General features: G+C 35.3%; 1 protein-coding gene across 1 annotated transcript; it reads right to left on the bottom strand.

Moving 5' to 3' along the window:
* Window positions 1-9,649: 9,649 nt before the first annotated feature.
* Window positions 9,650-12,129, bottom strand: LOC133859345 (endoglucanase 9-like). Its single transcript, XM_062294728.1, has 6 exons — window positions 11,900-12,129; window positions 11,297-11,803; window positions 10,768-10,917; window positions 10,496-10,607; window positions 10,209-10,372; window positions 9,650-10,109 (listed from the first exon to the last, which is right to left on the bottom strand). The coding sequence occupies exons 1-6, from the start codon at window positions 12,104-12,106 to the stop codon at window positions 9,777-9,779; spliced, it is 1,473 nt and encodes a 490-aa protein (XP_062150712.1). The 5' UTR covers window positions 12,107-12,129; the 3' UTR covers window positions 9,650-9,776.
* Between the last annotated feature and the right edge of the window lie 3,191 nt (window positions 12,130-15,320).

Genomic DNA, 15,320 nt, shown 5'->3' with positions numbered 1-15,320 from the left:
AAGCAGTGCCTGTGTAGCAGAATCGATTTGTCAAATCATACAATCGGAAAGAGAAACCGATTTGTTCTCATTGTAATGTTCCTGGACACACGATAGACAAGTGTTATCAATTGTACGGGTATCCTCCTGGTTTCCAGTTTACAAAGAAGTCCTCTTCTTCTGGATTCAATAAACCAAGTGCTCACTCTGTTGCACTTTCTCAAGAGGAGAATTCTGATAATTCTGCCCCACAACTGTAGCCTCAAGTGCCTTTACTGCAGAACAATGCCATCAACTTCTGGCTTTGATCAAACCTCAAGCTAATTCTTATCATGCTTCCGCCAATCAAGTAGGTATGCTGCCTACCAATTCGGACCATCTCTTTTCCAACATGACATGCAACTTCTCATTCCATTCAGTTTTACACTCACATCATTCTGTTTTCCATTCTCGATTTAATACCTCCAATTTTCCTCATAATCCAAAGGATTCTCCTTGGATTATTGACACGGAAGCTACTGACCATATGGTCAATGGCATTTCATTTTTTACAACCATTACAGCCATTGTTTCCACATCCGTCACTTTACCTAATGGTGATCTTGTCCAAGTTACTCACATTGGTACCATAAGAATTTCAGATCATCTTGTTTTAACCAATGTACTTTGTGTTCCTTCATTTTCCTTCAATCTCATTTCAACAAGCAAGTTAATCAAATATCTTACTTGTTGTCTTATTTTCATTGCTAACCATTGTTTCATACAGAATTTGGCCAATTGGAAAACGATTGGAGTGGGTGAAGAAAGAGGAGGTTTATTTTACTTGCTCCAAGCACCTAAGCCATTTGCTGATAACTCCTGGGTTCTTACTGCTTCTCTTAAGGATCCATCTTCTGATCTATGGCATTATAGATTAGGACATTTATCTCACTCTAGGCTAAGCTTGTTGCATAGTTTAGTTCCTTCCATTTCTGTTGATTCTAATAAAGTTTGTAATGTTTGTCCACTGGCCAAACAGCATCGTTTACCTTTTCCTATTAGCAATACTATCTCCCAATGCTTTTTTGATCTTGTACATGTTGACATTTGGGGTCCTTTTTCCATTCAATCAATAAATGGCTCACGTTTCTTTTTGACCATTGTTGATGATTTTAGTAGATATACATGGATCTATCTTATGCATAGCAAATCTCAAACTCGATCTATTGTTCAATCTTTCTTTATCATGGTTGCTACTCAATTTAACCTCAAAATTAAAACTTTACATTCGGATAATGGGGTTGAATTTTGTATGGATGATTTCTTTTCTCAACAAGGAACTTTACATCAACTTAGTTGTGTAGAGACTCCTCAACAAAATTCTGTTGTAGAAAGGAAACACCAACATCTCCTAAATGTAGCCCGAGCCTTGAGATTTCAACCTCATTTGCCATTCAGATTTTGGGCTGATTGTGTCTTAACCGCCACTCATCTCATCAACAGAATTCCTTCTCCTCTTTTGTCAAATAAGTCACCTTTTGAACTTTTGTATTCCACTCCTCCCACATACTCTCACCTTCGAGTTTTTGGTTGTTTAGCATTTGCTTCTACACTCACTCGTGATAGAAGCAAATTTGATTCTAGATCCATTCCATCTGTCTTCATTGGATATCCAAATGGCACCAAAGGATATAAACTTTTCAATCTCACCACCAAATCTATTTTTGTTTCACGCCATGTTGTTTATCATGAACATATCTTTCCCTATGCATCTAATCTGCTGCATACTGATTCACAAGGAGTCTTTTTATCCTCTCCATCTTTCTTAGATGATAATACTACTCCATCTCCCTCTATTCCTTCTTTTATCACTCCTTATGATGATGTTCCCATTCCCTCATCTGATCCTGTTTTTTCTCCTACCTTTTTCTATTCCTTCTAATCATTTTTCTTCTTCTTCTCATGTTTCTTCTGTTCCCCATAATTCTCCTCAACATGTCTCTTTACCTCTTCGACAATCTACTCGTCCAAAAACTGCTCCTCGGTACTTGCAGCAATATCATTGTCATTTAGCTTCTCTTCCAAGTCCATCCAAATCCTTTCCAATGGCCAAAGCTTCTGATGGTACAGGTATTCCTTATTGTTTGTCCTCTATTCTTTCTTATGATCGTTTATCTTCTTCTCATAAGACTTTTAGTTTATCTGTCACTTCCCATTATGAACCTAAGTTTTTCCATCAAGCCATCAAATTTCCACACTGGCGTGAGGCAATGAATGCAGAGATTTCTGCCTTACAACAGAATAATACTTGGCTTTTAACTCCTCTTCCACACGGCAAAAAGGCCATTGGGTGCAAGTGGGTTTATAAGGTGAAGCTGAAGGCAGATGGCAGTGTAGAGTGTTACAAAGCTCGACTTGTGGCTAAAGGCTACACTCAGTCCGAAGAATTGGACTATCATGAAACATTTTCACCAGTAGCCAAACTCACTACTGTTCGGTGTTTATTGGCTATTGCTGTTGCCAAGAATTGGTCTCTTAATCAATTAGACATCAACAATGCATTTTTACATGGAGATTTGGATGAAGAAGTCTATATGACACCACCTCCGGGTTTTGTTACAAAGGGGGAGTCTCAAGTGTGTAAGTTGGTGAAATCTTTATATGGATTGAAGCAGGCCTCTCGGCAGTGGTTTTCCAAATTTTCCAGCACATTGCTTGCTCATGGCTTCACTCAATCAAAATCAGATTATTCTCTTTTTACACGCACTCAAGGATCTTCTTTCATTGCTCTTTTAGTTTATGTTGATGACATTATCCTTGCAAGTAATGATCCTACTGCTATCTCTGCCTTGATTGTTTTTCTTAATCAGCAATTCAAACTTAAGGACTTGGGTCCTCTCAAATACTTTCTAGGATTGGAAGTGGCTCGGTCGGATAAGGGCCTTTCCCTTTGTCAACGCAAGTATGCTCTTGAGATTCTTGAAGATGCTGGGTTGTTAGCTTGTAAACCGGCCAGGTTTCCTATGGATCAAAATCTCAAACTATCAAGCAGTAGTGGTGAACTCTTACTTGATCCATCTAGCTATAGACGCCTTGTAGGCAGGTTAATCTATCTCACCATTACTCGTTCAGATTTAGCATTCGCAGTGCAACATCTCAGTCAATTTATGCAGCAGCCTCGGCAACCTCATTTAGATGCTGCTCACAGATTGTTGAGATACATCAAACAAGCTCCTGGACAAGGCCTTTTCTTTCCTTCTCATTCGGATTTTCACCTCAAAGCATTTTGTGATGCTGATTGGGCAGAATGTTTGGATACACGTAGATCCGTTACTAGTTGTTGTGTTTTTCTAGGAGATTCTTTAATCTCTTGGAAGTCCAAGAAGCAGCAGACAGTTTCCCGGTCCTCTGCTAAATCCGAATACAGGTCCATGGCTTCTACATGCTGTGAGTTGATGTGGCTGTTTTCTCTTCTCAAAGATTTTCACATTTTACATCCACAACCTGCTCTTCTCTTTTGTGATAGCAAAGCTGCCTTACACATTGCAGCAAACCCGGTTTATCATGAGAGGACAAAACATATTGAGCTTGACTGCCATTTAATTCGTGAAAAGATTCAACTTGGCCTTATTCACACTCTTCATGTCAAGTCTCATCTACAATTGGCCGATCTTCTTACTAAACCACTTGGCTGTGTTCTTTTTCATTCTTTAATGTCCAAGATGAATATATTAGATATATTTCATCTTGAGGGGGAGTATCAATCTACTGTCAAGCAGCAGAAGGACACATGCAGCAAACCACATGTCAAGCAGCCCAAGCTAGAATGCAGCAACACGCAAGACATTGTCCATGGTGTCATTGAATAACAGCACGTGTTTTATTATATGACAGCTCATGTTTATATTAACTCTAGATAGTTAATAGTTAGTTAGAGTTAATCAATGTAGTAGACTTAACCTTCCAAGTTAGATACAGAGTTGCTTGTTTTGTCTTATAAGTTGTATAAAAACGAGATACTTGATTATTCATAATACAAGTTACAGAATTATCTTCTGCCAATTTCTCTGAGTTTGTTCTTCCCAAACTGTCTCTTCAATTTCTGTTATATCATGTGATCAAGAAGTCTTCATGGGCCTATGCAGACCTGATCAGCCCATAATGGGTTGGTCTCGATGGGGCCATTTCCCAACAAAATCTAAATGCATTTTGATTTTATACTTAGCTCCTATACGTAAAATATGAAATGTCAGACGCGTGGCACCACGATGCCAAGAATAGATATAAAGCTCAAATTTAGAGATGTTTTGTACACACTACACAACCAAGCTACCGAGTTTAGCTTTTGCTTTGCTATGCCTACACACGCGCTTCTCTTTTGGCTTTGTTTTGATGGAACAGTCGTGAAGTACAACAATGGAATTAGCGTTGTGGAGGGCAAACTGAACGTTCATTTGGTTCTGCATTCCCACTATGATGTCGGATAGTTGAAGAATATTGATCAGTACTATGTTGGATCAAAGAACAGTATCCATGTCATAATCACGCAACATATATATTATTATAGTCATTGAATTGTGAGCTTTTATGAGAGTTCCATGTTTGGTTGGACTTGAATGTGAAGGAATTCGAATAACAATGATATATCACTACAATATTTCAGCTCAATAGCATTGTTTAAACTATAGATGCTAACAGTAAGGTAAATGCAAAACTTTCTTCTGTTCTATGTGATGGCAACTGGTTTTGGGCTCCTGTGAGGTTTGATGATCTTGTGGTGATTCAAAGAAAGCTTTCTATGGTGGATGTCGGTGAGAGTGATACATCGGTTTTGATGATTTCAAAATCTGGTAGATATTCTAGCATTAATACTTGGGATGCTTTGCGAGAAAAACGTAACATGGATGTGTAGATTGGTGGTCTTTAATTTGGTTCTCTCTCACAATTCCAAAACATAGTTTTATTCTTTGGTTGGCAAAGAAAAGGCCTTTTAACAATTGGTGATAAGTTGTTGAAGTTGGGTTATTAAGGGTATGTGTGAAGTGTGTGTTTTGTAGGTACTTTATTGAAGATAGAGGCCACTTATTTTTTGCTTGCAGCTATAGTGGTCGTATTTGGAAAAGTGTCATGAACTTGTGTGATGTTGCTGCTCCCCCTTTGAGTTGGGAAGACGTAGTGATTGAAGGGCTGAAGAATTGGAGGAATAAAGTTTTTAGAGCTTTTGTCTGTAGGCTTGCTTTTGGATCTCTTGTTTATCACCTATGGTGGAATAGGAATTCTATTAAACATGCAAATCATCCTCTTTCTGAGGACAAGCTTCTACAGAAAATAAAGTGGGAGATTAGAGCCTGTATTATGGATATAGGCAAATTTAGGAATACTAAGGGTAATATTCACATTTGTTCTAATTGGGGGATTAATCCCCCAAATTCTGATATAGGTTGGTTAATTTTTGTTTTGTTTTACAATGTTCCTGAGAGTTGAGGTTTTGAAGTATGTTTCAAAATCTATTATTTGCTTTTTTACGATAAGATTGTAAAGAGTTACAGTTGTTGATATAAAATTGATTGTCATTCAATAAAAAAAATATAATAAATAAATAAACTAGAGAGGTGGTGGTTTAATGGCCTCAAGTAAACTTTCGAAGTGATCATTGGGCATGTTGTACTAGGGTGATAGTTCGGCCATTGAAATGTGAATTCTCAATCTTATTAATACTAGTCGCCTTGAGTACCATTGATACCATGATGGGGCTGAGTTCATCTCTCCCATTGCCTTTTTAAATTAAAAAAAAAAAAAATAGCATTGAATAAATTTCAGATTAGTCTATCTAATTTGCAATGTACTTGGCCCTGGGGAGGGGGTGGGGGTTAGGCACCCTCAATTTTTTGTTTTTTTTTTTATTTATTTTTTTTTTACCACTTTAAACCTTATAGGCATTTTAAGGACTTTATTCATCCCCTTAGCGGCATTTTGGGATTTCATCCCATAAAAACTCATGTACAATGCATATGTGTAGTGCCCCAACTTTCAAAGGAGCCGTAAGTTGAATTATTTAAATTCACACGAGACACTACTACATGTAGTAGCTTTCACAACAGAATATATTTTCTTTTCTTTTGAGATAAGAGTTCTCCTCAAAGTATAAATATACAAGAGCATTTTATTTAAACTTCACATTATATATATATATCAACAATTAATATCTTAGTCTCCCAAAAACTGTCATAAGCGGCATGTTACATTACTCATAAGGTTATTAACATCACATTGTATATATATCACAAGTTACTATAAGTGGCATACTAATGGTGTGTTTGGTTCGTAACATTGTTCAATATTCGAACCGGGTTTTTATTCAAAAACCCATACCCGGATCCAAGTTGAATAAAACCCATGGGTCACTTGAATAAAGTTTGAATAGTTTGAATAAACCCATCATATATTTTTTATTATTATTCTTTACCATACCAATCATTATACACAATTTTTCATACAATCCAATCATTTTCAATCATTTTATACTATTATAAAACACTTTTTTAAAACCCATCATATATTTTTTATTATTATTTTTTACCATACCAATCATTATACACAACTTTTCATACAATCCAATCATTTCCAATTACTTTATACTATTATAAAACACTTTTTTCCAATATTTCAAATTCAACACCCAAACACATATTCAAAAGAATCTAAAATTATATTCAACATCCAAACACATTTTCATTACCTTGAAATCCGTGATCAGATTCAGAATATTATTCATATTCGAAATATTCGATACCCAAACGCACCATAAAATACCAACATAAAAAACTACTAGTATTACCACAACCGACTAAAAGTAGTCAACCATTCCAAAAACTGAGGCTTCTAGTCAGCCTCATGTACCGTAGATCGGATACTCATACATGTCCGCATCTTCTTGCTCCTCCTCAATTTCATCTATAAAATTTATAGGTGGAAGCTAGGGGTAAATTTACGACTCAGTAAGTTCAAGCAAACTGACCATTTATAATTTGCATCATCTTTTGTTTAGAAAATATATCATTACCAATGTTTACCAAATAGCCACGTATGCAAAGTTTTCGCAAAGGAGTTTTAATAAACGTATGGCTAAATTGTAAACCATTTGATAGACAATTTGATACATAGTAATAAAACAAAATAATATTTATTTACATTTTCTTACTACATAATTAACTTCACATTTCATAGTATGAAGCAGTAAAACAGTTTATAGCATGATGAGTAAACATCGGTTACAATCAACATGTTTAAAGTACATAGCATTATAGAATATAACAATAAGTAAATTTATACTCACACTTATCATCAAGAGTTTGCTAAGTGTTACCCCACTTAATCGTAAGGTTGTTAATAATTTATCAATCTTATAACTTCGAAGTGTTAAGCAACTTTGTTTCCCCCTTCCTAACATCGGGGTATTAGGCGCATAATCTATCTCCACATAACCGTTAAGCCTTTGCATGCATTCATACATAACTTCATATTTTTCATAATATTATCATTTTTTCGCAAATCACGTTTTTCTTCTAAAACTCAACTTCTTTTCATAAATCATTTTCATTGGTAACACATTTCCATTTAACACACATGTAAAACATTTAAAAATATATTCATTCTTGTAATCAAAATTGCAGTCTCAAGAAAACTAATAAAACATTCTTTTGTAAAATAATGCAGGCCAAAATAAGTAAGTTTGAACTTACAGTTTTAAGCTTATATATGCTCGATCTTTAGATAAATTTCTACGTGTTCGTTTAATTACTTAATTTCTGCATTAATATTCTACCTTCCCATTAGCCTGTTAAGCCTAATCTTAAATCGTGTCATCGTCAATGTCGTTGTAGGACCATTAAAGCTCATCAATTATTTGCAAGACACACATGGATTCAGTCGTGCACTACTCTTGCATCAAAGCTTCCTGGTGTCGTGTGTTTGGTTTAATTATGCCCGACCACTAAGGTACAAATTAATTAATGCATGCCTCTCTAATCCATTTGAAAAACAAAGTCTCTGATTAATTAATGGGTGACTACTCAACAAACCATAAACGAAATAACTGCAAAAATAACGCAATTAACTTCTTTTTGTTTTTTCAAAATGTGGTGTAAATTAAAGCTAAAAAGGGGCGGTGGAAATGGCGCGCCTTGACTCAGTACTGTCCGACTCCTATAGAATACGGATTCTATTTTTGGCTTTTGGCATTTTTAGTCCTTTTTATTTATTTTTATTTTTTTCTAAGCTCACTTTTAGGCTTTTACTATCACACTTTAGACATGCATGCATGTGAGACACATTTGAGAGCATAGGCTTTCCTTGGATAAATTATGAGGCTCCTTAATTGGTGTGTCTTTGCATGCGACATAATTCAACTCAATCAGCCGGAAAAGGTTGCGCAAATTAACAAAAGATTGATAGGCTGATGAGAGGATGGCCTGCCCTTTTCTTTCCTTTCTTTTTGCTTTTGAGCTACGAAATATTTCAACTTCTTGAGGAATTAAACTTAACTTTGATTGTTATGGCCGGGTAACATGTTTACCGCATGCATTTAGAAGATAGAAGTAACTCTTCAAAAAAAAATATATAAAAAAAAAAAAGAAAGAGAGGATTTATTTGATATTCTCCACAGAATATCAAATAGCACAACACTTTGGTACTTGCACGAAATTTGCATAACTTGACATTGTCATATGACAACATCGCTTCAATCACTTCACATGCCTAAGTCGGGATTAGTGACTAAATACCACATCCAGTCATAGCATTGCCCAATAAAATGGGGACACATGATAGGACTTATGCTGAAAAGAGATACTATTTTAAACATCAGAGTGTTCTTTCATCGGTATATTTGACGAAGTCACCCATATTTGTTTTTTCTTATTGCAGAATTTGTTGATGTGAAGTACAGTGTCCGACCAACTTATTCTCCGATATGTTTTAAATTTCAAAATTTAACATTTCCAACATAACCATTTACCTAAATTCAACTCTAGCCGATTCTCAGATGAGAAAAAAGAAAAAGAAAGAGAAAAAAAAAAAGAAAAAGGATGGTAATAAAAAAAAAACCATTACGTACAATTCGGTCTATTCCAGGGGCAGCAGCACACAAAACAATCTGGTCAATCCCATGGATAGAGGCTTTTAGGTAGCTTGATTCGAGGAAATGCTTGTAAATATTATTGTCTTCAGCAATCAGCGTTGAAGATCTCATCCTCATAATGACAAATATGACCTGCTTTTTTAGTGATTGTTGCAACCCAAAGCCTTATAAGTTTTCAATATCCACAGAATCCTCAGCCACGAGAGATTGGAATTTAATTAATGTTTACGTCTTTTGATGCATTGCATTGTGCTTAATTAATTAGTATATTATCAAATTAAGCTAGCTTGCAATAATACTTGCTAATTAAGCTTGATTATTACTCCAAATGAATATGATATGGAGCAATTTACAATGCCTGAAACTAGCGCGCAGATTCAAGTTGGTACGTACGTAGTAGAGCCTTAACAGAAAAATTTGGGCTTGTCCTATAAATGTTAGGTAATTCAGTTAATTAATTTGTTTCTGTTATATATATTGTCTTTGCCACCATATCTATTTTTTGAGACGTGTGAATTGTTCATATATAAGATCGATCATTTGATCACATAATTTTATATATAAATTGGAAGAAAAAAAAAAAATCAAACTAACACAATCACATAGTCCACCTATTTCTTGGTGGTGCATGGTTGGTTTTTGGGGGAGAACTAGAATATATACACATTGAACTCCTTCATCAAGTAGAGTAGCTCCCAGCAAAGTATGCTAAAGGTCCAACAATGGCAGCATTTATATAGGTGGCAGGTTCTGAATGACTGTAGTCACCCCGATCATCTGGGAAGCCATCGTTCTGGTTTGGACCCCCAACAATGGCGCCTGTCAACGTGTTGGGATTGGGGTTGGATGAATAAAAGAAGGGTTGGAAACCACCGTCACAAGCTATGGTTTGTGGGTGAGTTGCCAAGGAGGGCATGGATGATCCTCTGTGGTGAATTCTCTTTGGAAAATACGGCCCATAGCCTACCATATATGACATTTTCAGTGGGTTCTCTCCTAATATATAATCAACCTGTAATTTCCACAAGTTAATTAGAGGCAAAATTAAATGAAAAGAAGACGAATAGTGATGATAATTAAACATAACATCTTTGATGACTTAATTAATTACCTGTTTCTTTGCAAGGGCTTTTAGTGAACTGGAAGTGACCAAAAGACTTCCACAGTTAAATGTGTGTTTCGTAGCGGACATGTACTTGGAATAGGTTGTTAGCAAGAATGTTATGGATGTAACATACTGAAGGTTGCTTTCAGGTAGCTTGTACATGAGCCCGCCTTCGTTAATTTCAAAGGAATTATAATTGGTTAGTAATTAATATAACCAAAATTTATTATAACTTAAATAAAAGCCCATGAAATTCTGATGAAATTTGGTAATGGCTGACTTTAATTAATTACCTTGTGTATATTGTGTAGTTGTGTAGGGAGAGTTGGGCAAAATCCGGCACATGAAATCTTCAGCTTCTTGTTTGAATGGATCAAAGTTCTTGTCATTGCCAAGCAAGGCTTGCTGCATTAAGGAAACCAGCATGTCATTAATTAGTATTGGGAGTTTTTTTTTTTTTTTTTTTTTAAATAATAATAATAATTAACTTGATAATTAGTTAATTGTTAACATATTGTCAATAAAGTTTCTTTAATTTTTCTAAATAGATATAGGCTCTTTTTACCCTTGATAGGAGAACATGAGCACCAGCAAATTTGTTGTCCCAGCTGAAGATGTCTGTTCCATCGTTAGCTCCCAGTGATTTTAAGAAATTCAAGTAAGAAACATCCTTGGTCGCCCATAGAAGCCATGCAGCTCCCCACAGCAGTTCATCCTGAAAATTTTACAAGAAAAAAAAAGAAAAAGAAAATCAATAAGAATAATATAGAATAAATTAAATTTAATATTTTTCAATCTTTGGTTCAATTAAAAAATGCAAGTTAATCTAGAAAAGAGTGTCCTAGCTAGTAAAAAAGATTATGGTAAATGACTTCCGCTCACTTAAATTAATGGGATGATAACATTTAATGTGAGTCAAACATGACAAATATCTTTTGAATCATTTTTATATTTCAATCAAATATTAGATTTTTTTTAAAAAAAAATAAAAAAAAAAAACTATTATGAAAAAATATTTTATGTCAAAACAAACGCAACATTTTAAGCTCTAAAGAAACCGTTCGTTTTTTTTTTATTATTATTATTTTTTTTACCTTATATCCAGAATATGAACAATAAAATGGGCAAACCGCAGAGCCGAGAGAATCACTATAAGCGCCTCGATATTGCATTGCAAATTGCATAACATTTTTGGCCGTCTTCAATAGCAACCTTGAGTACTTAGGATCAACAATTCTAAAAACTATGGAAGCAGCGGCTAAAGCAGCAGCGGTTTCGGCGGCTACGTCGGAGCCAGGGTTGCTAGAAGAGACCGAATACACGGTTCGGACTGTGCTCATGTCCTCAGGCCTTTCCCAACACTTGTGATCTACGTTGGGATCACCCACACCAACGTAGAGCTTACCAGGCGTGGCAGTGGCACACTTTAAGAGGTAGTCAGTCGCCCATCGTATTGCAGTCCTTGTACTTTGTAATTGGGTGACGCCCATTCGCTTTCCATATTCCAGTGCGCCCCATGATAGCATGGTGGTGGTGTAGGCCATCGGAAAATTGAATTTCACGTTGTCTCCGGCATCGTAGTAACCTCCGGTTAAATCCACCTGTAGAAGTCAAGCAAAATATGAGATCAAATGTTCTCAGCAGTACTAACATGACAAAAAACACCAAAGTGCAGTGACAATGAAAAAGACACATACGTTGGCAAGCCGACCATCGGATAGGCCAGAGTTGGACCTCCAAGTAATTTGTTGGGACATAGGGAGCCTCCCGGACCTCTGGCCTTGAAAGAACAGTACGGACTTTGCTAAGGCATCTCTGTAGTTGGGATTGGCTTGAACAGTGCCCAAAACAAAGAAAGATGAGAAAAACAAGAGGCAGAAGAAAGCTCCCCTTATCATTGTCATTGGTATTTGCTAAAGCATGCACCAATATGATTTGTTTTAACTTTGATTTAACACTCGCATGCCTTTATATAGGAAGTGGATGTCCAAAACACTGTATATGTCCTTAATTATTTAACTGATACTTTCAAATTAGGGTTTTGTTATATATGTTCTATGGTTTTGGTCAAATCTCAGTAGACAAACCCCACATGCCGCTCCAGTTATAATGGTACAACGTGTTTGGCCATAGACCTTAATTGGTTTCTTTTATTATTATTATTATTATTATTACTTTATTTTATAAATCATGACTTTAAGCACAATAGTCCATATCACGAATCATGATGTAGGAAACTCAATTGATCAAAAGGACAGAATTAAACAGATTAGATTAGGTCCTCTTATCAAATTACCATTTACAAAAGAAAATTAAGCAATACAATGGATTTAATGTCTTTAATTTTCTAATTTTAACTCTACGTACATGCACTACCAATGTTGTTTAGCAAGTGTTTTACATCCTTTTAATATCTCTGAAGAACACAAAAATTAATTATAATAATGTTGGCGATCCAAAATACCATTAATTAAGATTAGATTGATATGCATTTGGATCATCGCCATTGATTGTTGTAGGACCATTAAAGCTCATTATTTGCAAGACACACACATCTAATCAGTCATGTACTATTCTTTGTTTTTTTATCAAGGTATCATAATTAGTTCACTTATAGTTGAACAGTACTCAAGTTATTTTATGACTGGACAATTATCGAGCGTAGAGACTCAATTAGGATTCGCGAACTAATCCCCAGTCCTATCTCCAACGCCACTTTAAAACTGAAGCCTTAAAATTTAGACTATGCCCGAGTGACTGGTCCCAAAAAAAAAGTAACACCTAGTAAATCTCTAACTCAAAACCTTAAAAGATAATTTTTTAAAAAACTCGCAAGTCTTAATTAACCACTAGGCCACTCAGTAAAGTTAGTCGTGCACCAATATTCCTGCATATGCCTCCTCGTGTGTTTGGTTTATGCCCGACCACTTAGGCACAAAATGCCTCTCTAATCTAATCAACAAACCACAACCGAAATAACTGCAAAAATAACGCAACCTTTTTTTCTTTAGTTGTCAAAATGTGTAAAAAGGAGCGGCGGGAATGGCGGGGCTTGACTCGATCGCCGTCCTTGGATCGCGCTAAGAAATCGGCGCCAAAAGTAATTAAAATGAGGAAGGGTGAACGTTGCTTTGATTTGTTTGTTGCTTTGATTTGATTCTCGCCTTGGGATCTTACCCACTTTTCACCCATGCTTTAGGAACAAGCATTTGGTATTTACAATTTTCTGCGCCAATTAACTTCCATTTTCTTTCCCACGGAGAAATTCAAAAAATTAAAAACTTCTTATTTGGAAGATAGCATGGAGGATGTTCTTGGCTACATTAATGGCTAGTTTGCAAAATTTCATCCACTTATACATGGGATGATTTTATTTTACCTCCATAATATAGGGGTCTAGACGCAGACATGAATATTTGCAACATCAACAACTACATACGCATCCTATTATAGTCTTCTGGAGCTTTTTTGGGTCTTTCACTTTTAGCACTTTTACTAAAAGTGAAAGGGCTGAGGCCAGGGTACGTATTTTCAGGACATGTGAAACACATTTTAGAGCATGGTATTGCCTTGGAAAAATTATGAGGCTCCTTCTTGTGTCTTTGCATGCGCATACAAATTAGCGACATAATTAAACTCTGTCAGCCGGAAAAAGTTGCGCAAATTAACAAAAGATTGATTGGCTGAGAGGATGGCTATCCTTTTTTTGTTTCTTGATTTTGAGCTAGAGAATATTAACTTCTTTTGAGTAAACTTAAATTTTATTGCTACCGGTATAATGCATGTTGACAGCATTTAGAATCAGTTTGGTTGTAAAACCAGTTTTTAAATGTGTGATTTAAAAAATAGTAATTTGAAAATGTAACTTTTAAAAATACAGTTGATCGTTTAGTAAAATTGTGGTTTGACCTATAAAATTGTAATTTGACATTTTAAAATTGTACGTTTTTTCAAACGCACCCATTTGCCTACAATTTGAAAACATATTTTTTTCTACGTTTTCAAACTACCATTTTTAAAAAATGCACTACCAAACAAAATATTTTCTGTGATTTTGTTGTGTGTGTGTGTGTGTGTGTGGACAAAAATTAATTACAAACCGGATAAGTGTCTTAAAATATGTGAGATGCATACGTGACGTCTTTTAATATACTTTAACGGTGTTCACTTGCCGCTTGTTTTGTTTTTAACCATTTCTTCTTCTAATCTAATCTATCTCAAAACAGGTTCAGAGAGTGATTCGTAATTATAGTTTTCCACAATGACCCTTCATGAACTTTTTGTACCATAGAGAGTGATTCGTAATTTAGGTTAACCCCATGGACTAATGATGCAATTATTCCATATATATATATCACTACAAAAAAGGGTTGATTCTAGTCCCTTTTTTCTAAATCTAGAATTATAGTTTTGCAGTCGGTTTTACTACAAAAACGGGCTGATTCTAGTCCTTTTTTTCTAAATCTAGAATTATAGTTTTGCAGTCGGTTTTACTACAAAAAAGGGCTAATTCTAGTCCTTTTTTTCTAAATCTAGAATTATAGTTTTGCAGTCGATTTTACTACAAAAACGGGCTGATTCTAGTCCTTTTTTTCTAAATCTAGAATTATAGTTTTGCAGTCGGTTTTACTACAAAAAAGGGCTGATTCTAGTCCTTTTTTTCTAAATCTAGAATTATAGTTTTGCAGTCGGTTTTATAAAACCGTCTATAAATTATTTCCAGACAATTTGGTTAAAATCATCTTAAAATTAATTTTCAAATTAATTTAGAGACGGTTTTTTTGAAACCATCTATAACTTACAGACGGTTTTAATGGTTTTATTGAAACCGTTTGTAACCTTTTTTTCTTTTTCTTTTTTTTTTCTTTTTTTTTCTTTTTTTTTTTTTTATGGTTTTGTTTTCTTGTTTTTTTCTTTTTAAAACAAAAGCCATCTATCTCTTTTTAAACTCTCTCTCTCTCTCTCTCTCTCTCTCTCTCTCTCTCTCCGGCTGGCAATTGAAGACGGGGGACGGGATCTGGACGGTCGGTGGGATCAGGACGACGGGGTCTCGTGATTGGTGAGAGTGGGTTTTCAACCAAATTCGGCTGATTCTGTCAAACCTACGACGGTGTACGT

The sequence above is a fragment of the Alnus glutinosa genome, chromosome 2, assembly GCF_958979055.1.
Source record: "Alnus glutinosa chromosome 2, dhAlnGlut1.1, whole genome shotgun sequence".
Lineage (NCBI taxonomy): Eukaryota > Viridiplantae > Streptophyta > Magnoliopsida > Fagales > Betulaceae > Alnus > Alnus glutinosa.
Note: the sequence above shows the minus strand (reverse complement) of the source record. Positions and strands in the feature narration are given on the sequence as shown.